The sequence below is a fragment of the Neolamprologus brichardi genome, chromosome 4, assembly GCF_056152115.1.
Source record: "Neolamprologus brichardi isolate AB-2024 chromosome 4, ASM5615211v1, whole genome shotgun sequence".
NCBI classification, from domain to species: Eukaryota; Metazoa; Chordata; class Actinopteri; order Cichliformes; family Cichlidae; genus Neolamprologus; species Neolamprologus brichardi.
The window spans coordinates 8,371,673-8,396,964 of NC_142107.1; the positions used below are offsets into that span (position 1 = coordinate 8,371,673).

The following is a 25,292-nucleotide window of genomic DNA, read 5'->3' on the forward strand; positions in this document are numbered from 1 at the left end:
TCTCTTTGATATTTGGGCATATCAGGGCCCGATGAATGTAAAAACAAAGAAACACCAGATTTTTTTTTTTTGATTTTTTTTTTTTACCCGATTTTTGTTCCTAAGAAAAATGAGAGCCACGTATGAGGATATTCGTTTTAAATTTTGATGGAACAGTGGCAGTATAATGTCCTCGTAAGTGGATATCAGGCCCTTGTAGAGCAAAATTTAGTATTTTGGTCTAGACAACCCAAAATGTCCTAGGAGGTTAAATAAATTTAATTCCCATTTTCCTTACAAAATAATAAGAAATGAGGGGTTAGATCCATGCAAATAATAACACTGCAAATAATGTCAGAAATATTGAAAATACGGAAACACAATAGCCAGCACTGTTGAAAAGTTCAGTAAACTGTGTTTATTAATGGTCCTTTTCTTGTAGCAAGGGTTTAAAATGTCACAATATGTCTACAGCAACAAGCCATAACACATGGGATATGAGAATTACAAGTAGCACTGCAAGTACGGCAAGTATTACAATCAGTAGCAGCTGCTGAAGTGAGAAACTGTGCTGTATTGGTACTAACACTATTTTAAGGTTTGTATATAGACCGACGATGGAAGAATGACACATACTACTGAATCTAGGTGTGCAAGTGAACTTATCTCAAAAGATAAAGACCATCCAAGAGTAAATGTTCTGCATGTCAAATAAATAATTATAAAACAAAACAGCTTATATTTTCTGTATACCTAGAATCTTAAATCAACTCTGCTACATTTGTGATTTGCATACATTTTGTACATCATTCCAATCAGTAAAACTAAGAGGCAATTAATGCTGTATAAATAGTACAACTGTTTATCATTGCAAATACACAGGGAATTCATGGGTGTCACTAATAGCTGCTCGTAAATATAGGGTATTGGACCCTTGTCTTGGGTTTATCCTTCCTCCCTGCCCCTGAAACTGAGCCAGAGGACTGTTTTCAGACACGCATAAAATATGGATAAAATTAAATATATTCATCATCCTGAGTGAGGCTAACCTCAAAAACCACACTGCTTTCAATCACCCAAGCCATTCAAAATGGTAAAGGCAGCTGATATTAAATGCTTAGGAGGTGTATGCTTTTAGTGTGAGACATACCCCTCTGTGTTCCCTTTCAAAAATAATTAAATAAAAAGCATGGGACCTGGTGTAAAAAAAAACAAAACAAAAACCCAATAAAACTAAAAAAAAAAGGCGAGGAGTAATAAGACTAAGGAGAGTGTCTTGCTCCAAACATCTGCTTCCTTCATGGTGTGTGGAATGAAGACACTTGGTGGAGTGACAGGAAGAAATGGGACCCTTGGGCTTTTCAGCAGCTCCCTATCCCCGATGAGGAAGGCGCTGCTGTGGGGTTGGTGCTGCTGTTCTGGCCTTTTCCTTTGTGCCTCTGGCCACCCCTTCTCCTTCCACCACCTCCAGACTTTGGCTGTAACGTAGATAGAACGAAACCGCTCAATAAGGCAGTCGCTGCACTGCATCACAATGCCAAAAACAACAACAAATGCAAAGACCAGAGTCCAGTCTCCACAATTCAGCCTCACTGTTGCTTTTGTTTTCTGTCAACACAGTTTACCTTGTTCTCTTTGTTGCCCTCCTTTAACTGAGGGTCATCATCTCCCTCTCCCTTTGAGAGCCAGCCACGAAAGCAAAGGAGATGGAGAGAGTGTACAGGAGTGATGTGGGTGAGTTTAAAATTTAGGGTGAAATATTACAAAGCAGTGTATAGATTCACAGACAAGATGAGAAAAAAAGAGGAGGAGGAAACAGAAGTTAGCAGAACAGCAACTTCGAGGTAAGTAATCAGAATCTGAAGAAACGCGGGAACTGCACTACTGCGCACACACAGAATTTGTACATTCAGCATACAGCTTTAGTACTTTTAATGACTTGTGACTCACCGGTTGTGTCGAGTTGGAGGCTGCCGGCTGAGCTGCTCCTCCCACGTCGTCACCGGCCACCACGGTGCCGTCCTCTTTTCGCAGCGGTGCCTTTTTGGTAGACTGCATTTTGATTTGTGGCGGTTTTGAGTTTGATGGCATGTTATTGGTGGATTGCAGCAGCTGAAAATGATATGAGACAACACGTTAGTCCCAAAGAACTATCTGTGAGCACATAAACGTACAATGATTTCTACATTTTGGCCATAATCTTAATATTATTTCCAACTACAGCTTTAGAACCTGGCTCATGATCATCAGATCACTGTAGCGTTAACTCAACATAAACCTTCAGCTTCCAGAAGGCTTTGCTACCTTAGTGATGGTTCCTACAGCTTTGGTGCGCCCCTCCCTGAACACCAGCCTCTGGTCACAATGCAGGTACTCGGGGGTCTTGATGAAACGGAAGTGGACTGAAGCCTTGTCGCCTGTTCGTAAGCAGTCTCTGTTCATGGACAGGATGGTGGCTGTCTGCCTTATGCTGCCACAGTGGACTGAGTGTTGAATATATACGTAAAGGAGAATGAATTGATGCTTACTGTGGTTGTAAAATGACCATTTCAGTCCCATAACATTTATACATACAAATGTTCAATGTCATTTAGAAACTTTGCTATAAATCTTTGCTGAAATGTCCTGCCTTTGCCTTAAGGTGACTCTAGAAACACACACAGAGCGTGTCACTGCTACCCACCCATGGCCTGGTATCTCGGGGATATTGTGGTGGGGTGATGCAGCACCAGGATCTCAGCCTCAAACTCCCAAGTTGCCTGTGGGTTTAGCCTCGGGGACACCATTACCATGCCTTTCCTTATGGACGAACGCTTGATCTTTGGAAGGAAGCATATGATAAAACATGTCATCATTTTCACTGCCCTTCTATTATCAAGATGAATAACACTTTTCAAGATCAGCAATAAGGCCTAATGAGTAAAAATAAACTGCTAACATTTAACTGACCTATGCAATGCCAAGCATCTGCACTAGACAGTGGATGATTTTATTATTTCTCTACCTTTTTAAGAGCAAATGAGGCAGTCTGGCCACCTCTGACCTCCTTCACAGGCATTCTCTTACGGTGTATTGATTTGACAGCAATAGAGATGAAGCTCCCTAGAGGATCGGGTCCCAGCAGCATGGTGTCATTCAGGCGTATGAGCCCACGTAAAGTAGTTCCCGATACTACAGTTCCCACACCCTAAGACATAAAAAACACATGACCTGTTTTTTTTTTTGCATTAAATTTACACGATAAAATACATTAGGGAGAGCAGTTTATCAGTGTTCATAGTACCGGTACAGAGTAGGTATCATCTATTTGAAACTCAGCAGGCTGATCGTCCCGGTAGGATGTCCTGGAGGAAAGCAGGTTGAGAAACATCTTAAGCAGGTCCATGTTCTCACCGGTCACATTGGAGATCTGAAAGATGGGGCACATCCTGGGGGTGCACAACAAACACACGTAGCTTACAGTGAGATATTTTCTTTCTGCTGCTGAATCTCGCAACAACAGACCCAGTACCTCTCCGAACTGAAGTTTGAAGCCGTGACTATGACGTCGTCCTTGTTCTGTACCAGGACAGGAATTTTTCTACAGCCTGGGGACTTCAGTAACCTCTGCAGCAGCTTTAGGGTCTCTGATAGAAGGAAATGAAGACCACACAAGTTATTTAGTTGCTATTGTAATTTTTTTAGCACGTGAAAATGCAGACAAACAGCATATAAGCTAATAGAAGCCAACTCAAGGTCTGATGTATTTTTAGCATAATAAGGAAATATTGCAAAGCAAATAAAACCCCAGAAGGCTTACCTTGCAAGATGTTGGCTGGGCACATGTCTATCTTGGTTACCACTACAAACACAGGCACGTTCAGAGCTAAAGCCAGGCCCAGGTGCTCTTTGGTCATTCCTACGATACCTGCATTACTGCCCACCTGGAGAGGAAGGGAAAAGTGAATTTTATTCCTACACTTGCATGAAAAAGAAAAAAAAGAAAAAAGATTTTTGGGACATCATGGATATTGAACATAGACACGCACACCATCTTCCCTCCCCCTCCCCCTTTCTGACCATAAGCATGCAGAAGTCTGGAAGGTGTCCTGTCATCCCAAACACTGTGGTCTTGAGGTATTTCTCATGGCCGGCCAGGTCTATGAAGGTAATGACCTTAGAGGACTTCTCGCAGATTTTGGTCCAGTCCAGACTTCCTCCATGACTGTCTGGTTTATTCACCACCTGCGAGGCAAGTACAATAACAGAAATCCTATGTAAACATACAGTCTTTCATCTTACATCAACATTTTCTGTAGATCCTCCATATTACTATTAACGTTCACCTCACCAAACTCATTTCTTCTCATACTTATTTTAACAGTCAACATATTTCAGCACCTCATGATTCAATATATGAACCATCATTAAAAACATGAGTCATTTTCAGAGTTACACTTCTTTTAGAAGTAAAGCATTGAGCATACACACTCACCTGTCCCTCTTGGTCAAACCCCAGGATATCATTGCCCACACTGCTGGTCCTGCCACTCTCCATCTCATGCTTGTGTCTGAATAGTTTCTGGCGGGCAAAGCCCCTGCCGTTGTCCAGCTCACCATGTGTTAATACTCCCAGCAGAGTACTTTTACCAGCATCCACATTGCCCACCACTGCAACCCTGAGAGACACAAGAATACCATATAGGTTGAAAAAGGAGCCCTGGATGCTTCAGGGATAGAACAGAATAGAACTGAACAGAATAGCTTTCATTGTCCAAACTAGTGGAAAACTGTCAGTTATCAATTCACACTAAAAACTGATAATTATCAGCACACATTCATACACACATGCATAAACCATTGGTAAAGTTATAAAAAATATATTGCAGCTTATTATTCATCATACTAAAATCATCCTTTATATAGCTTTTTACAAGCCAGAGGCATCCTATAACATTGACCTGAGTGCAATTCAGATTCAGTCCAGTTTGTTCCTACTTACCACAGTCAGGCTACCACACCAGACCGAGTATTGAACATGAGGACGATTTCAATCCAAAACGTATTCGCTAACTCCAAAGCCTCTTAGCTTCCTCACGAGAAACAGTCTCTGACTAACTTTCTTATTGATGTAATCAGCATTAGCTGCAAAATGTAATTCCTTTACACAATGTTTTCCCAGATACTTAAACCTATTAATGACTTCCACAGACTGAACAGAAAATGAAAGACCTGTTTTAGGGCCTGTGTAATTCAAGACAGGCTCTTTTGTGTTGTCAACGTTAATCAACAAAGCATTCCTCCAACCTACGCAATGATGCAAAATCATCAGGGTTGGTATTCCTATGACCGGGACCAACAAGAGTTATATAATCAGCATATTACACCAGCTTCATATTCCCATCCTGTAGCTGTACATCATCTATATAAAGAGAAAATAACAATTGGGATAAAACACACCCTTACAGGTTCCCCGTATTACAAATTATTTCATTAGATACAACATGAGTAATACAGACCTTCTGCGAACAATACGTTTCAAAATATCTAATCCACTGTTACCCTCTTATTATTTGTTCTTGCAATAAAATGTGTCCTTGTATTAAAGGCTGAAGTCAGATTGACAAATATAATCCTTCCCTGATCAGCTGTTTGCTGTAAGCGATGTGTAACTGTATTAAGTAGTATCAGTGCAGCGTCTTTTGTGCTCCTTTGTGACTTGCATGCTAACTGCATACAGGCCAACTGATCCATAATAGCTGAGGTGAGGTGTTTTTTAAGCACTCCCTCCATATGATTAGACAGTACACAGGTCAAAGCCACTGGACAAAAGTCAGTAAGGGATTTGGAACCCGGCCCTCTTGGGATTGGTTTAATTACAGAAATCTTCCATCATCATCACACTATCATGATCGTAGCTTATGTATGTATGTTTGTTCCCAAAATCCTCCTAGATGAAACCTAGGCTATAAACCACCTAGAGTACCAATATTCATAACATCTACAAGGTGATTTATGACTATTATTATTATTATAAATATTTAGCTTAAAATAAACATTTCTTTAAATTTCCTTTAAAATTCTCAGCTGTAATTGTACCAAGTGTGCATCTGACTTTTTTCACACCTGAGGGGCCTCTGGGTTTTTTCAGTAGTTTATCTGATAAAAAACTGAAACAGTCTGGTCAGGACACATGTCACCTGTACTGAACACACTGTGCACTGTTGAAAGTAAGTGTGACTTCATTACTGCTCACCTGACCTCCAGGAAGTCCAGCTCACCCACACGCCTCCGTATCAGATAGTCACGTACCAAACCGGCAGCCTCATTGCGCTCCCGTAGAGGGATCAGGTCAGCATCTAGCTGCTCACACATGGAGTGAACTGTGGCTACTGAGGCCTCCATATCTTTCTCATCCAAACCCCAGTCACCACCATCTGCACAGGAGGAGAACAAGAATAGATGTGTTACAAACTGTTACAGAGTGAATAGGTGAAAAGGCGGAAGAGAGAGACTCGTAATTTACACTACAGTATCCTTGGAATTTGGACAAGGGCTTTTATATATCTCTCACCTGAGCCCATTCCAACCACATAAATAGTCTCTCCACATCCCTCTTCCATCCTGTCTCGTAGCTGCCGAAGTAACGAATCATACTGCTCTCCATTTGGGCTAACAAGTGCCAGCTATTGGGTTCCAGAGAGGGGAAGAGAGAAAACATAAAGAGTAACACTGGCCATGAAATTGTTAAATCAAATATTCTTCTTCTAATAACAGTTAATAACAGTCCCCGGGAGAGACTGCATCAGGTAAGGTTGTTTAAAAAAAAAAAAGAACAGGCATTGAACCAAACAGTATTACTTATTTGGGACATTTTAGTTTCACTGGAGGACACTCTCATTCATACCCTGTAAGCAAAAAGAAATCTGAAGGGAATGGCAGGGTCGAAAGCATCACCCAACATGCAAACACAGCTGCTTCTTTTCTCATGACATACCTCAAGGTTACATGAACACAGTGTTGTTATCCCTGCTGATATGGACCTAAAAACACCTTGAAGTGCAATGCTATTTGTATAAGAAGAACCTGCTTGTTTTATGTTTATTTGTTGTGAATGTTGGCCTGAGTGTGTAAGACCTTGGGAAGAGTAGCTAAGGTTGAGGGTGATGCTCATGGGGACCCTGATTAAACAAACATTTTTTTTTATTATTATTTGCTAGTTTTTGTTTCTATCTTTAAAAGAAACCAGCACATACACACACAAAATGAAATAAGTGAACTATTGAGGAAATGTAGTTTAGGTCCAGTAGTAGCAGAAACAGGGCGGGTTACAAGTGTAATAGTACTATCATACTTTATACTAAGAGATATGCATTTGGAGCTACAAGGGCTGTGTTAAAGGCCTGCTAGATGAATGCTAGTGCTAGATGAATAGTACCCAGTATACTGGGTTATTGAGAAGTTGCTACACAGAATAGCATATCAGTTGCTGACATACTGAAAGGAGCCAAAAGTCAACAAGGGACTGCCTACCTGATGCAACTCTGTGCAATGTGTTTATGGGACCAAAAAAACACCATTGTAACGTGCAATTCAATACCTATGGGCAAAAACATGATTGCTTTCACTCTTACATTCAAACATTCCGGATTACGTCAGGCCAAAAACTCTTTTTTCATGCTACAAGTTCCGGTATTTAAGAGCAACTTTCAGTTGATCAGTATGGTTCAACAGCACATATAGCTACAGTCAACAATATATATCATACGGAGACATATAGGCAAAACATGTCGGGTATTTTAGCTGGTACCATGGGAAGCCGACCATATTATCTCATTGTTCTTTATTATCCCGTATGTTTTTGTTTTGGGTTCACAAAACGTTAATAACAGATGAGCCATATTCACTTGTTTTGAGAAGTGCTTCTATGTGCAGCTAACGTTAGCGCCGGGCTCCGCTGCTATTTTAGCTGGATCTGCTAACACTAGCTAGCTGTTTAGTGTCAACAAAAGCAGCTCGGTGTCCAGAAAAATCACTCTTTTGTTATATTTGGTGCTTAAAAATACTCCATAGTTATAAAACGTTAATTACATAGCTATAGAGAAGAGGTGCATTCTTTTTCTCATTCATTCATTCACTGACAGCAGCAGCTAGCATTAGCTTGGCGAGCTTAGCTTTACCTTGCTAGTAAAGTCAATCCCCCGATCCTCGGGCTCGCCATTGAGCACGTCCCCATCCTCGAAACACTCATCCCCGGCGTCGTCGCTGCATCCTCCACGGTCTGGAGCAAATATACTCGCCGGGACTAAAGCATCGGCCAGCGGTACGGAGCCTGGGCTAATGCCTGGCTCATGCGCCGCCGCTATTGATGCCATTTTTATGCCAACTTTGCAGTAATAAATTGCAGGTTTTCTAAACTGTTGTGATGTCGGCTGGCAGGCAAACACACACACATATACACACTAACCGGTGCACCTCGAGCTGTCAACTCCAGTGTTAGTTAGACATTTGCTACGCTACAGTTAATGACGTTAGCAAGGGTCTCACCGCGCTTTAACTAACGTTAAAATAACGCTTACTTATGTACCATCTGTCCGCATTTGAAAATGAAACCTACCAGCACCTGAATATTAACAAGGAGGGCGTGGATAACCGTGTGTTTTGACATCATATTCACCAGTAGAGTTGAAGTCACTGGGAAAATGTTAACAGTGGACCAATACCAGTGAGGGGGTCGTTCATATGATTACAAGCTGGATCAGCCCCTCACACTCAGAGGGCAACAGGGCTCTAATAGCGATATGCTATTAAGGTGTAATTAGCACGTATTCCTGAATTACATACAGGTAATTTAAACATTTAAGATTAATGTATGCAATAATTACTGTGTCGGTTTGGTCTGACACCACAAGGTATTCAAAAGTTAATATTGTCTGACCTATGTCATTATGACAAGGAAATGATATGTTGTACTTTTCAATTATTATTGTGACCAATGCTCAGTCTAACATTGATCTGCAGTCTGAAAGGTCACTTCTGTTGTACAACCTGTTGTACCTGTTGTACAAAATGTTGTGCTTGACTGGTAAATGTTGTGATTAAATAGCCAGTTTATTAGTGCATCATGTTAGTTTGTTCTTAAATGGTCAGTGAGTGTAATTTACCTGATTACTGTTTTGCATTTCTTAATGGCAACAATGTGATGTAATGTGTACAATTCTTCATTTTATATTTTCCTTTTTGTTGTTGTTGTGACAGAAACACTATACTGAGAGAGAATAGTGAAGTGCTTTTTTTTTATATTTTTTGTTTTTTTAAAGAAAAATCTCTTTTTTATGCTTCACACCACATCTTTTTTCTCAGGGATAATATGGGAGGCTGAATTGTGAAAAATAGCCTATTTGGTTGTTTTTTTGTTTTTTTTTTTTGTTTTTTTTTTTACTGTTTTGAGCCCAAATTGTTTAAAGTAAATTTCACTATTGAAAATCTCTAATAAGCACTAAATATTGCTATTTATTTTTGCTTTCTGTTTTTGAAGCTAGATAATCCTTCCTGGTGTATTACCCTCACACAAACTCTGATGCTCCTGCATTTACCCAAGAATAGTGGCGTATCTATGTAGTTTGATTGACTTTTGTGCAGCTGAGTGGTGTGTGACGTTTTGCATTATATTTTGTTATAATTTTGCATCACTGCCAGATTGACATTTTTGTTTGTTTGTTTGTTTTTTACTTTTGTGTTACTTTAGTTAAAGCTATACATCCTCAACACTCAGAGGGAATATCCTCAGAAGACTTCCCACCTACATTAGCGCTCTATTGGTTCTCCTTGTCACCTTGTAATAACAGCTGCCTCCAGTAGTAAATAGTCGTTACAGAATGTGGACTGTTGTACTATTGCACTCTGACCACTGGAGGACAGTGAACACTCAGATCACCTTTGTGTCAGACCACAAACAATATAACTATTCTCAAATTCTTCTCACCTTCAAGCATTTTCACTAATAACTCTTAAGTAAAATAATGAATTTTGATAATTGTCTGCTAACTACAAATCAACAGATAGCATTTTTTTTTAATAGTTTGCATTTAATCATAAGAAATGCACACAAATATAATTTTTTGTGCTGGTGTGAAGCCTGGAATAAATGTTGTAGTGATTTGCATTGCATTATCTCATATAATTAAAGTATGTAGCTGAATTACTGGCTTTCATGTGATGATAATAAATAGTTATAATAAATATTCAGTAAAACCTGTACCAGGTCTGTGTGTGTGTGTGTGTGTGTGTGTGTGTAGGCGAATATGTGTGTGTCATAAGATCTGCTGACTGCCTTAAGACCACAAGCATGAGCAAGCATGTCACATCTCTTTGTCCCACTGAACATCTGATAAAGGAACTGGTTTTCACAATACTAGCAACAAAAATGACATAGCTTTTCCAGATTGATCCTGTAGAGAGATTAACTTAAAAATAAATAAATAAATAAATAAATAAATAAATAATAATAATAATAATAATAATTCCACCTGCTTTCTGAACAAACTACTCACTGTTTGTTGGCAATACTCAAAGTACAGCTGAACTAAGATCCTCAGACGTTCACTTGTAAGGTGGTACATAACTTTGAACAAGCTGATCTGAAAGTGAAGATAATCTTTCCAAATACAAAGTATGCCAGTTTTGATCACTTTTCTGAGAAAGATAATTAAACACTAGTAATAAACTCCACCACGCCTTCTTAAAGAAGTCTTTGTTAGTCCCAATTAGAACAAAGTTTTTTCTAAAATCTTGTTAAATGGAAACAGGCCTATAGTTACTGAGGGGATCAGGGTCCATGTTGTGTTTCTATAGGACTGTGTGACTGCGTGCTGACTGTGTGCTTTAAAACAAAATGAAGTGACTCGGTTTACTGCAAAGTTACTAATTATAGCCATGTTTAAATACTTTTACCATATCTGACAAGTTTCACTCTGGTTTTAAAAGCATACATAGAAAAAAAAACTACTCTGTTTAAGGCATATAATAATCTGCTTTTGTCTGTCAGTCTACTATTTAGTCATGCTTGATCTCAGCACAGAATCTAACAAGTTCTTTAAAAATATCTGGAACACAAACTTTGTCACGTTTTACACTGGTTTCCCTCCTCAAATATAGGAACGTCATGATCGAAAGATGAAGCTAGTCGGCTTCCAGTACCTGTTGCATCCCACAAGGATCCATTTTTGTTCCTCTTCTGTTTTTAATCATATGTGCTACATACATCATGCATTGCCGTTATATTTCTGAAATAGATAAACACACGTTACCATTTTTCTATCTCTGTTATTTGAATGATACACAGTTTTATCTACCTGCCACACTTGACAGTGACTGTTCTTATGATGACCCTTTTTGACTGTTTCAATGAGCTGAACTTCCTTCAACTAAACAATACCAAAACTGAAGTTATTTTATGTGGCACACCCAGCCCTATAAATATTCTAACTAAGGCATTCTATCCACATGAATTCGGACTCTATTTAATGTTTCAGTGGATAGTTTCATGTCTTTTAATAATCAAATCAACCGAGAATATTGCTACATTAAAGCTGTTTTTTTCTCCATATATAGGATGTTGAAACAGTTATCTGTCTGTGTCACCTTTTACCTGGATTACCATAACTTGCTGTAAATAAGACTGTCCAGTTTTTCACAATACTAGTAACAAAAATGACATAGCTTTTCCAGATTGATCCTGTAGAGAGATGACCTTTGAAAACAATAATAATAATAATAATAATTACACCTGCTTTCTGAACAAACCACTCACTGTTTGTTGGTACAGCTGAACTAAGATCCTCAGACGTTCACTTGTAAGGTGGTACATAACTTTGAACAAGCTGATCTGAAAGTGAAGATAATCTTTCCAAATACAAAGTATGCCAGTTTTGATCACTTTTCTGAGAAAGATAATTAAACACTAGTAATAAACTCCACCACACCTTCTTAAAGAAGTCTTTGTTAGTCCCAATTAGAACAAAGCTTTTTCTAAAATCTTGTTAAATGGAAACAGGCCTATAGTTACTGAGGGGATCAGGGTCCATGTTGTGTTTCTATAGGACTGTGTGACTGCGTGCTGACTGTGTGCTTTAAAACAAAATGAAGTGACTCGGTTTACTGCAAAGTTACTAATTATAGCCATGTTTAAATACTTTTACCATATCTGACAAGTTTCACTCTGGTTTTAAAAGCATACATAGAAAAAAAAACTACTCTGTTTAAGGCATATAATAATCTGCTTTTGTCTGTCAGTCTACTATTTAGTCATGCTTGATCTCAGCACAGAATCTAACAAGTTCTTTAAAAATATCTGGAACACAAACTTTGTCACGTTTTACACTGGTTTCCCTCCTCAAATATAGGAACGTCATGATCGAAAGATGAAGCTAGTCGGCTTCCAGTACCTGTTGCATCCCACAAGGATCCATTTTTGTTCCTCTTCTGTTTTTAATCATACGTGCTACATACATCATGCATTGCCGTTATATTTCTGAAATAGATAAACACACGTTACCATTTTTCTATCTCTGTTATTTGAATGATACACAGTTTTATCTACCTGCCACACTTGACAGTGACTGTTCTTATGATGACCCTTTTGTCTGTTTCAATGAGCTGAACTTCCTTCAACTAAACAATACCAAAACTGAAGTTATTTTATGTGGCACACCCAGCTCTATAAATATTCTAACTAAGGCATTCTATCCACATGAATTCGGACTCTATTTAATGTTTCAGTGGATAGTTTTATGTCTTTTAATAATCAAATCAACCGAGAATATTGCTACATCACAGCTGGGTTTTTTTCTCCATATATAGGATGTTGAAACAGTTATCTGTCTGTGTCACCTTTTACCTGGATTACAGTAACTTGCTGTAAATAAGACTGTCCAGTTTCACCCTTCCTTGATTACACATGGTTCAAAACTGATGCACAGATCTGTGCACAGAAAAGAGAGCACATTATCCTGTTTTCGCTCAGTTGCACTGGTTATGTGTGAAATCATTTTCTAAGTTTAGTATTAGTTGTTTTCAAATACTCCATTGATTGGCTCCATAATATACTGCAGATCTTTTAACTCCATATTATACCTTGAGGTCACTGAGTTCATCCTTCCAGTTTCTGTCAGAAGTCAGTGACCCTTTCTTGCCAGAGAACAAAAACAGGACTTTGGTGTTTTTGCCCTCAGGCTCTGGAGCCTGCCATCTCACATAGAAACCATGGACATTGCTAAAGCCAATACAGAAGTGTCTTAAATCTGTATTCCCACTGACATCCAATACATGGCAATGGCTGTTATTCCAGGAAGATATGTGGTATAGTGTTTGGAAAAATGTCTTTCTGTCTTGTCTTCTCGTCAACATGCATAGATGTGAAAGTTCTCTGTTAGAAAGGGAAATAAATACATGCAACATTTCTGTAATTTCTGTCATACCTTCTCTCTTTCACAATATTACAGCTGAGCAATGGCAGAATTGCATTCTGGCCTCTTTGGATTGCTAAACTAGGCAGAATACAATAGAGACCTTGTATCATTTGAGCTTTTTTGGATACAGGGATACATTTGTTTGAAAAGGTTTGCGATATCTAAAATTGCATTAAAAGATTAAATTAAATAAACTAATAAGGTAGAAATCAGAACCGAGTCAATTGTATTGTAACTCTAAGTCAAACTGTTGTAAAGTGCCGAGCAAACTTTTAGCAGTATCATATTTCAATGAATAGACTGGTGCTTACATGACACTTTCTAAAAAATCCATCATTCCCCCAATGATACATGTATCTTTTTAGACCAAACATACTCTTTTTTGGAAACCATTTTTAATCTTACAAGTATAAGCCAATGACAATAGAAAAGATGATCAAAAAAACACATCAAAACTGGTTTTGGAATAGATAAAGCAGGCTAACATGAAGCTTCTGGAATGGCCTCCCCAAAGGTCCAATCGCAACCCTGTTGAAAATTTGTAGAATACTCTTAAAAGCCGAGTCCATGCCAGGAAACCAGTTAGTTTAAATGAACTCTGCCAATTTTGTCAACAAGAGCGCTCAAATATCCATCCAGAGTTACGCTAAAAGCTTGTTGATGACCAAAATCATCTGGTCAAGATGCAACTTGTGACCTTTGCGCAACCATTCAATCAATCAACAGTTAAACAAACCATTAAAAGCCCCTAATTATCATGACATTATTTCCCAAGAGGAGTGTATGTAAGCTTTTGACCACAATTGTAAATAATTCCCCTACTGCACAGCATTTGCTTGTGCAGTAGGGTTAGACCATGACCATCCAGAAAGGTGTGTGAGAACCTATCATGCATCATTTGAAGATAGCACCCTGTTTTGACACATGGTCACAGGAGCACATGGTTCAAGAAGTAGATAAGATTATTTCCTATTGAAATTTTAGCATTCAGTCAGGTTTTTATTTACTGCACATTGCATTAGCTGTTTAAGAATTAACTGATCAAGCTTGCATTTTTGTTATTATAATACTAGTTTTTATTACTTGGATAAAAACCCTTTGCAGTCTGAAGGCCAGAACCGATGGAAACCCTTTGATGCAGCTGCTGTCTTTAGTTTCTTGTTTGTGCATCTTTCTGACTTCAGTTTTTATTTAATAACTGAAAAGTATGCGCTAAAGGGCTGAGATCAGATGACTGAGTTGGCAGTTGAAGAATATCTCCTTTCTTTGTCTTTATAGACTGTTGGGTTGCTTTTGCGATATGCTTTGAATGATTACCCATTTGCACTGTGTGGACTATGTAAATTAGTTTAAAGCGTTCTTTTTGTACTTTTTACTTAAAGATCTTGTGATTTTTCTCTTGCTCTCAGGACATTATTTTGAGGTGGTGGTGCCAAAAAGTGTTTAATCAATAACATGACCCAGAAAGAAGTCATAAAGCACAGGGAGGGATTTTTATTTTGTACCATTACAATGTGTGAAGTGTAGGGGAACTGGTCACAAGGTTTAAGTTTTCAGCCTGGAATATGAACCTAGATTATAAAAATAGAACTTCTGAAACTCCACTCTTGGTCTTTATTGTTAAATGATGAGATATTAGCCAAATTTAATTTGGAGCAGCCCTACACTGCAAATATGACTAGAATTAGTAGTTACAGAGGGAAAAACAGCAGATAACTGTAAAATAAAGTACTTCTTGATAAATGGTTCCTGTGACATTGCTCTGAATTACATTCGTTTGTAATACATTGTAGTGGATATGTGTGGAACTGACCCACCCTGCTGCACTCACAGCAGCTGTCTTCTGTCAGCAGCTGACAGTATACTCTGGCTCTAAGTGTGAGTCATATATTCAAATCATTTTGAGGATCTGACTCACTTCCAACATTTCACTTAATTTCAACTCTACCTAGAATTTGTCACAGATTTATTCCAAATGCCTGCATTTAATCTTACTGTATGCCCTGAGCTATATACAGTAAGTGGACATTAAGACCGCTGGCTCTGCTAAATATTTAGTTGTCTCCCTGGTAACAAATACACTTCTATTTTTAACTCCAAGTCTGCAGTTCCCCTCACAGTCAGGCTCAACTCCACCAGGTTAAAATGTAACAGTTTGGTGTTAACAAAGGATCTTTCACTAATTAGCCCCTCTTCACCAACATCTGCAAGTATTTGTTAACTGCTACATTAGTTATTTGCGGTTTTTAATTTCACCGTGAGTCAGCTCTTGGGTGTTTAGCAATGGCACAATTATATTGGCTCTTTGAAATGTCACTCTGGTTAAAGGCACCTCCCACCCTCTATATACTGGAGTCATCTGGTGGGGTGCAGAGAGGCAAGGCCCTGCAGCACTTTCATTTCTTCTCAGCTGTACTTAACCTTCTGCATCTGCCAAGATGAATAATGTAAGTACAATTTTGACAACAATAGTCAACTTATATTACTTTGATTTTCATATGACTCTTTGGTTTACTGATATCAACAGTCTTAGGCTTTAAGCCTATTTTAAGCATTGAACTGACAGCTGGTCCTAGCTTTATATTTACCAGGCTGATGTAATTGCATCAGCTAAACTGAACTAACTAAAACAGATGTTTGCATTTAGTTTTTATTGAGCTGTTAGGAGTTCTAATGTTTTGAATTTTTCGATGACCTTTTATGGTCAAAATATTCACCACGGAGCATATGCTTAAATCATATACTTCTTAATTGTTATTTTCTTTTTCTCATCTATAGTAATAGATCAATGTCATGCCTATGCATGAAAGTTACCCTTAGTAATATAAACACATGATAACACTTGAGTCTTTCATTTCAGTCACGCCTTCTCCTTTCCCAGTGTCAGAGCTGAACAAAGGCTGCATTGCATTCTAGCATCTTTGAATTGATAAAATAGTCAGAATACAATCAAGACCTTGTATCTGTTTTTCTTTTTGGGAGCTAAAGGGGTGTTGTGGTTTAAATCACATTAAGGGATGAAATGAAATAAAGTAATAACCCAGAAACAGGAACAGAGCCAACAATCCTGCAAATCTAAGCCAAACAGGGGTCAACAACAGTTCGCCCTTAAGCAGAAGTGTAATTATCTCTCAAATAATGTCTCTGGCACTGTTAAGATTCACTTTGTGTTGATTTCACACAGAAATGACAATTATTCATTCAGTTCAGTGAAGTTTATTTTAATAATGACTTTATTACTAGTAACGTGTTACTGTTTTAATAACTTGCCAGCTCGATTTCATCATCACAACAGAGACAGATTCAGTGAAGTATCACGTCTTACACATTACTTTATTCAGATTCCTTCATTAGGCAGAATGTCTAGGAGATATGCAGCGTCACTGCCAGCTCGGACACAAGCCCAGTCCAGCACAGCCAAACACACTTTCTAACAGAGGAAGAATGTTCACATTACTATACCTCCCTTACTTTCACTGGTTGATCTTTAAATAAACTACATGTTTTGCAGTGAGCTGTGGCGTGCCACGATTTCAGCCTGTTTATAGAACAGTGCAGATCATTACATGTTTGTGTGTCTACAAAAGGGATATAAATGACAGCACTGTTATCTGTGTACCTCTGGTATGGTGGTGACATATAATTTAAGATGAACAGAATTAAGTTTAATTGGATCTAATAATGCAGATAACAGTGAACATGTGCCTTACTGGGGTTACAGAATATGCAGAGGTCCTTGGAAAACTGTAGGATTTGAGAATCACAGACATGAAGAGGTTGAGGTGAACAATGTTGCTCTAAGGCAGGGATGTCCAACTCCAGGCCTCAAGGGCCGGTGTCTTGCAGGTTTTAGATCTCACCCTGGGTCAATACACTGGAATAAAATGATTAGTTCATTACCAGGCCTCTGGAGAACTTCAAGACATGTCGAGGATGTAATTTAGCAATTTAAATCAACTGTGTTGGATCAAGGACACATCTAAAACCTGCAGGACACCACTGCTCTAAGGTATTGCGACCTGTCAGTTTGTTAACCTAGAAATGTAAATTATTTTATCAACAACTAAGTCTTCAAAGTCATGTTCAGTCGGAAAGTTTGGTCTCTTCACAAGTGAATCTAAAATTGTTAGCATGATCTAATATGATCAAGTATTCATGGTTATTTTTAGCAAATGTGTTTGGTTTCTTGTTGACTGTATCTAGGATGTTTCTCTAACAACTGCAGCATTTAAAACCCACACAAGTAGTTTGTGTTTCTGATCTTGTCCCTTGAAATGAAGGCGGGCAGTGAAGAAATACAAATGAGTCTAACAGACTTATATGATAACCTACATCTTTAGAATACACTTTTAAGGACTTGTGCACCTGGACTTTTTGCCTTCAGTGGTAGAGTTTGTCTGTGTTAGCTGTCTCTTTAAAGTAGCTGAACCTTCAGAAACAAAGCTATGGAACATGTCATTTAGTGTTTCTTCCTAAATTTGACTTATTTACTTCTATTTGAAATTGACTATGAGAATTTAATTGAGTCAGTAATTTAAGGTAAACGTGGTTTTAAGCCGTGAAACGTGCTTGATTGTTGTTCTTCTTCCCCTTATATTTTACTTACTATACTTATTTCTCTTTCAAATTCCCCATTAGAATGACCGTTTCCTAATTGTTACACAAACCAGTATTTCCCTGCCACATGTACAGCAGGAACTGAATTTCTGCTAAGCTTAGTGTTTTTCCACTCCCGGTATCTAGTATTGCACTGAGGAAAATTTGACTCAGTTTAACAGCTGTCCCTGATCATTTTGCAACATTCAGTCTCTGCCAAAATCGGCGTACAGAAAAATGTCCCTGGCAACCTCAGGACAAGAAAGAGCTGGAATATTTGACCAGCCAGTCAATTAGGATATAACTGAAAACACATGTTCTGCTACTTCTAGGGATAAAGTGAGGATCGGAGAATTGGCCGAGACTATACCAGTGCTGTTTTTTGCCTGAAGCTGTAATAATAATTGGATCCAATAAAAGTCAGTAGTATTAGTAGACAATAATACACTGTATCACCAAACTTGCCTTCTTTTTATGCACAGGGTATGTTTGTAAAAAACATGTCCTTCAAGGTTGGACAAACCATGACTGTTGTTGGAGTCGCCAAACCTGAGGCTGGAGAGTAAGTATTGATTAAGGATGAGCTGTGCCGTGAGATTGTAAATGAATGAATCACAGTAAAGATAGAAAAATCTTCAGTGTTACTGGCTAACAAAAATGAGTAAATTATATTTTGTCTCTTTAAAGTAGCTGAACCATCAGAAATAAAGCTACGGAACATGTCATTTATCTTCCTGAACTTGACTCAGTTACTTCTATTTGACTATGAGAATTTAATTGAGTCAGTAATTTAAGGTAAATGTGGTTTTAAGCCGTGAAACGTGCTTGATTGTTGTTCTTCTTCCCCTTATAATTAACTTACTATGCTTATTTCTCTTTCAAATTCCCCATTAGAATGAGACTAAGCTACTTATTTAAAGTAAATGAGGTTTGTCACATGTCTGTACATTGCAGTTTTGCTGTGAATATCGGCCCCAGCGAGGACACAATTGCATTTCATCTCAACCCTCGTTTCGATGCCCATGGAGACTCAAATATAATTGTCTGCAACTCTTTCGAGGGAGGCAATTGGTGTCAGGAGCAACGCGAGCAAAGTTTTCCTTTCTCCCTGGGACAGGAGTTCAAGGTGTGAGAGTGTGTGTGTATATTTTAGCCTTGCATGGGTCATATGTAATCTATTAGCTTTCTCTTTAGACTGTATAGTGCCTCTCTCTGGTGGAAAATAAGTGCCACTGCATCTTTGATAACTTCATTATTTGATACTGCAGACTCATCTGTGAGACCTTGATTGTTATACATCACATCTATTACAATATTTGATTCCTTTGTCTGTCTGTCTCTCTCACTGATAATACCTTTTAGATCTCCGTTGAATTCACTCCTTCAGAGTTTGTGGTGACTTTACAAGATGGCTCAACATTCCGTTTCCCCAACCGCGTCGGTGCAGAGAAATACTCGGCCATAAACTTTGATGGGGATGTTCGCATTCGAAGCATTGACATCCAGTAAAGCGCCATCGTTTCTCATATCTGGATGTGAAAAATGTTCTTTTTTTTTGTTTGTCTAGCAGCAGGTAAAATAAAGTCCTAGGTCTTCAGCTTCCTGAAAACTTGTTAACCTTTAATCTAATTATAGACTTTCATAGCTTACAGGATATGAGTTTGTTGAGAAAGAGGTCCAAACAGCTATGGTCATAAAAAAGGAGCCTTAAAAATTTGAATCTTTAGCTCTAAACCTGAACACCCTTTTCTGGAACTCTACCAGAAAAGCAGTTAAAGAAAGTTATTTTTCTGTTTGCAGTTTTTTGCTTGCAGGATTCATATACAGTACAGTGTGGTCAGGTTTCTTTAATGTGTCTCAAAATGCTCCAAAAGACATTCCACTTTTTAATTCTTACCTGCAACAACATCAATTAAAGGATTTTCTTTTATGAAAAAAAAAAATGACTCTGGTGACTCCTTCTATTTGTTCTGCAACACCTTTCATCCTTTCCCTGTGAAATTACTTTATAGGTCACAGCCAGTGCTGGGCTCTGTAATTTAACCCTTACATATAGGCAGTATTTCATGTGTCACAGGTGAGTCTGGGTCTAGTTTGATTTTACAACACCTATTTTTGAAGAAAAACATTGACACCACACCATGCGTGGTTTTACATAAAGCACGAACACATAACGTCCACAGATTTATATATTTTTATGTGAAAGTGAAAATGAGGAGAACATTGTGCAAATGTTAGGATTTATTATATAACCACATATAACCACTACAACAAATAAACACTGTCCTCACTGCTGTATTATAACACCTTCTTCAGCACCCACTGAATATTAACAAGGTGGGAGTGGATAACCACGTGTTTTCACCAGTAGCGTTTCAATCACTGTGAATATGTTAACAGTGGACCAGTGAGGGGGTTGTTCATATAATTGCAACTTTGATCAGCACCTCTGAGGGCAGCATGGCTGGTAATCTGATCTGCCATTATGTTGTAATTAGCCTTTAGCACTCCTGAACTACTGTGGATGTAATGGAAGATGATTTTAATAGCTAATTTTAATCATTTAAAATGAATAATTGCAATAATTATTGTGGACTTAGTCTGAAAAACACCACAAGGTCAGGGGCAGATTTAGAAGAGTGGTATGAGGTGGCCTGTGCCACCCTAAGATGATCTCTTGCTACCCCAGTTTTGTATATGACAGTGTTGTTTATTAAAATAAGATAGCACTAACACTTTGAGCATAGTTACAGTTAAGAGTGAATATAAATTCTTAAACTATATATATTGCCTCCACCATTACCAAATGGATCAGCACCATGGCAATTTCAGATTTCACACAGGTGGTTGGTTGTTACACTCTGGAAATGGAATGAAGGTGAGTATTATTAACCTTCTGGGGTCCACAGACATGCCGCACCTCCAAATCACATGACTGATTTAAACTGACATAGCAACAAGCTGCAGCCACGCTGAGTCTCTGTTTCAGGCCGTGTTGAAAGTTCGGACTTGAAAGTATACACCAGTTTTGAAATTTTAATGACAGGCCACTAAACCCAGAGTTACGATAAAAAAAAGAAACTAATAAATATACAGGTCATATATATATATATATATATATATATATATATATATATATATATATATATATATATGACGTATAACAATGCTTTTTTCTAAATACTATCGTCAAGTTTTTTTTGTGGGTTTTTTTGGGAATTTTTAAAAGCATTTTCTAAGGATAGTGCAAAAACAGTAAATAAAGAAAAAAAAGCCACCTCTTTGCTATTGGTTGAAAAATGTACCATGTCGAGCAATTTTTAAAAAAAAAAGTCAACACTTGGGATTTGGTTGGTTAGGAAGAGGGGAAAGTTTTGGTAGTGATGGCAGCGAGACAGAGCGAGTGAGGGATAGAGAGCAAGTTTTGAGATGTGGGAGATTTGTGACGTTTAGCGTGGAGTGTACTTAGTGTGTTGTGTTGTCTTGTGTAGCTAGTCTGTTGTGTAGTCATTGTTTTGTTTTGCGTGTCAGTGAGGGCAGAGGCTGACAACAGAATGAATGGACAAGAGTAAAGATGTTAGTACTGAGATTAAGAGCATAGAAAAGTGGTAGTGATGTACTGAATAGATTAGCAGCCAAACACCCAGCAAAGCAGGCAGATGAGATATTACAGATCTTCCCTCTTAGACTTACACATAAGCTTCATTTCTTCCAGTGTAAAAAAAAACTGGCAATTAAAAGCTATACATCTCCAACACTCAGAGTAAACATCCTCAGAAACCTTCATACCTGCATCAGTGCTCATGATTTTCCTTTTGTCACTGTGTCATAACAGCTGCCTCAGTTTTTTCTTGCATCAATGCTTACACGTCTTTGGAGAATGTGTACTGTTGTAGTACTTCACTGTGACCACTGGAGGGCAGTGAGTGCTTAGATCAACTTGCTGTGGAATAATAAGTCAGAAGTAAGCTGATCAACTTTGGTAATTCTCTGATCACAGCCAATTATGTAAATAGTGGGAAGAAATACAAAAATGTGTTTTTTATGTGTGTGTCTGCAAGAATGCGTGTGAGTGCACACCATACTCTGTCTATGGACATAATTTCTGTGGCAATAGATCTGCTGATTGTCTTAAGAACAGATGTTGGGGCATGCACAAACATGTAACATCTCTTTGCCCCCCTTAACTTCTGATGATGTAACTGTCTTTCCCAATACTAACAACAAAAATAATGCTATAGCTATGGCCAGGGGCGATTTTAGCCCATTTTTGGGGGTGCTTCAGCACCCCCAAAATGAATCAAAGCACCCCCAAAGATTTCTTTCTTTTTTTGACAATATTTGCTGTTTGTGTGACACACTACTAAAAATATAAAAAGCATACAGTACTGTACTTGTTTGAGACGTAACATTTTAACAACAAAAGTATAGATAACCCCCCCTCCCAAAATGGTTTGTTCCAGCTCTCTCCTGCTCTGGCTCTAGCGCTCTTGCTGCCAGAGCGATGGTGGCTGAGACACAGCGGAGCAGAGGTGTGAGTGCCTGGCTTAAAACAGGACATATTAGCTGCATTTAACCTTCAGTTACTCTTTATATAGTTAGGTAGGAGTCAGACCATGTTTCTGTTTAGCTGAAAAACATTACACCAGGTAACCTGCAGTGTTGAAAACGTGTTTTCCGACAATGTTTGCTACCCTACAATCGGTCCTGCTCTGTAGTAAATTCAGCGACATTTCACCGTCCTGTTCCTCCCATTGAAATGTATACAGCCTATTTAAAAATCTAAAACTTTAAATTTTCCGTAGCCTACTGTTGTTACCACTGTCCTGTTTTAAATGGATACTAACTAGCTGACTGACTGGATGCCCATTAACCTTATAACTCCTGTTGTGTGTGTGTGTGTGTGCGTGCGTGTGTGCGTACAGAGAAACAGCCAGGTTCATAATGGATTGAGGAAGTTTTTTCAAAAAAAAGGAGCCACATTCAGGTAAAAGTGTAAAATCAAATGATCCGTCAATCAAGAATAATGTTGGATCAGTGTTTCAATATTTATATCTTTTATTAGATGTTCATGTGGTTTGGTTATTTGCCTTTTGGTTGAAAGTACACTGAGAGAGGACTTTTTTATTAGTGATCTTAATAGTATTTTTTCATATTAATTTAATTTTCATCTAATTTAATACAATCTATTTGTGTATGATTGTCAGTCCAAAGAGGGAGAGAGGAAAGAGGGGAATGTGAGGAGAAAAGGCAAGGTCAGGAAGAACCAGGTAAGAAAACAGACAGGGAACAGTGACAGGCACAACAGAAACTCACACAATCTGGAAGTTGTGTCCTCCTATATTAAAGCTGTTATACAGAATCTGCAAAACAAACTGGGTTGAAACATTTTGACCCTCTTTAACAACATTCCAACATAACATTATAATTGATTGGGGAGATTAAAATTAATGATATATTTTTATGTGGTTCAGCCACAACTCTTCTAAAACCTCAGCCAGTAATAGGTAGGCCAGCTTTTGGGCCATCTAGTTGTCTGTATGACTGCCGCAGTACGTACATCACATTTGCACACTATCAGAAAGAGCCAAACAGCCCTGGTGGAGTGAGGAGCTGTAAAGAGAAGCAGATGCTCTGTTTATATTCTAAAAATGTTTTAAGCTTGTTTCAAAGATTCTGTACAGCAGCTTTAAATGTTTTCCAAAAGCACACATACAGTTCTCAGTGTTTCTCAAACTTTTTACAGTGTGTACCACCTGATAAAATGTCAAGCTCTCCTAAGTACCACTATGAAAGCATGAAACTCATAAATCTTACAACAGAAAATTAGTATTATTAAATTAGTAAAATTAGTATCTGCATACATTGTACACATTGTATACATTCTACCACAGGCAAAGTTGCCTCCATTTTTATAGTTTTTATTAATATTATGTAATAATTTATTTGTAATAATTTATTCTGTTTCGGGAGTGTTTTTATGTATCTGTATTATATTATACAAACACATTAAATGTGAATCTCTGTCCACAAAATGCACTCAGTTTACTTCTTACTCACTATGAGCATCATTCATTATTCTCCCGCAGTAATTAAGGTTAGGATATGTATTTTTATTCCAATCCATTCTTCTTTAGCAGCATTTAAATAACCTTGATCAGATTTGATGGTTTTGTTACAGACTTTTCAAAAAAGTGTTTTGCTTTTCTTTCACAAATGTGGGGATTAAATTGTGTTAAAATGTACAAAACAGTGATGTCATGTTTTGTGACGAGGACCCAGGCACAGAGAGACTTGATGAATTTAAGAATCTTATGATTTAATAAAGAAATTTGCAGACTTGCACAGAGATGGTAAAATTATGATGACTGATAATGGAGATGAATACAACAGACGATGAGGACAAGGGTTTAAATCCACCAAGGAGACAATCAGAGAGAACTCGGGACAACATTTAAGGATGCAGGGACTGACAGAGACAGGTTTATCTTGCCTGGCTGGGCAGCTCTCTGGGTGCTCAGCACCCCCAAAGCTCTGATTCTAGAATCGCCCCTGGCTATGGCCAAATACTTGTAAAATGATAAACCTTTAAGTCTTTGCCTGTTCTGTCGGAGGTTTCTTCCTCTTAGAAGGGAGTGTTTCCTCCCACTGTCGCTAATTGCTTGCTCATAAGGAATCATCTGATTGTTGGGGTGTCCAAAACTCTAGGGGAATTAACATTTCCTGTGAAAATAAACAAAAAAAAGTCTAAAAAATAACAACAACAACAAAACCAACCAATGAATATGTTCTTGAACTTGGGCACAATTTTGCTTAAAATCCATTAAGTGGTCTCTGTGTCAAGTTCTTACCAATATTCAAAGCGGAGCAGTGGATTACTTATCATCACATCAGACCTAATTCAAAACAAATTGGAAATAAATTGGATGTTAATTAAATAAACCAGCTTTAAGCATAAGCTTGTTGTTTGTCATTTTTTTTTATAATATAGTGCTACCCTTTATCATCCTAGTAGTTATACCTGTGTTATAAATGTGAAAATCCTCTGGGTTTTTTTGTTTTTTTTAGAAAATATGAGCTCTGACCTTGAAGTCAAGGTTCCTGAGATTTAAACCTTACAGAGATTTTCAGTAGATGCAACCATGGTATTTGAAAATTCTACGTTGCCTCATTCTTGAGTTATTGCATTCACAAACTTGGGTGTCCTTAGCACTCCGCCATATATACCAAACTCAAAAGATTAAGAGCTGAAATACGTTGTGGGCTACA

General features: G+C 38.1%; 2 protein-coding genes across 3 annotated transcripts; one reads left to right on the top strand and one right to left on the bottom strand.

Annotated features, from left to right (window-relative positions):
* Positions 1-369: 369 nt before the first annotated feature.
* On the bottom strand, positions 370-8,717 carry gtpbp1 (GTP binding protein 1). 2 transcript variants are annotated; one of them, XM_006791607.3, is made up of 14 exons: positions 8,139-8,717; positions 6,533-6,644; positions 6,215-6,395; positions 4,454-4,637; positions 4,039-4,203; positions 3,779-3,902; positions 3,491-3,605; positions 3,263-3,407; positions 2,984-3,166; positions 2,663-2,798; positions 2,284-2,462; positions 1,930-2,091; positions 1,605-1,655; positions 370-1,457 (listed from the first exon to the last, which is right to left on the bottom strand). In XM_006791607.3, the coding sequence occupies exons 1-14, from the start codon at positions 8,331-8,333 to the stop codon at positions 1,341-1,343; spliced, it is 2,049 nt and encodes a 682-aa protein (XP_006791670.1). In that variant the 5' UTR covers positions 8,334-8,717; the 3' UTR covers positions 370-1,340. The 2 variants fall into 2 exon arrangements, with proteins under 2 accessions (XP_006791670.1, XP_006791671.1); XM_006791608.3 differs by lacking the exon at positions 1,605-1,655 and having other exon boundaries at positions 8,139-8,716.
* A 7,064-nt stretch (positions 8,718-15,781) lies between these two features.
* LOC102799521 (beta-galactoside-binding lectin-like) lies at positions 15,782-19,966 on the top strand. Its single transcript, XM_006791606.2, has 4 exons — positions 15,782-15,874; positions 18,506-18,585; positions 18,978-19,149; positions 19,386-19,966. Exons 1-4 carry the CDS (start codon positions 15,866-15,868, stop codon positions 19,530-19,532), a joined length of 408 nt encoding a protein of 135 aa, XP_006791669.1. The 5' UTR covers positions 15,782-15,865; the 3' UTR covers positions 19,533-19,966.
* The last annotated feature ends 5,326 nt before the right edge of the window (positions 19,967-25,292 follow it).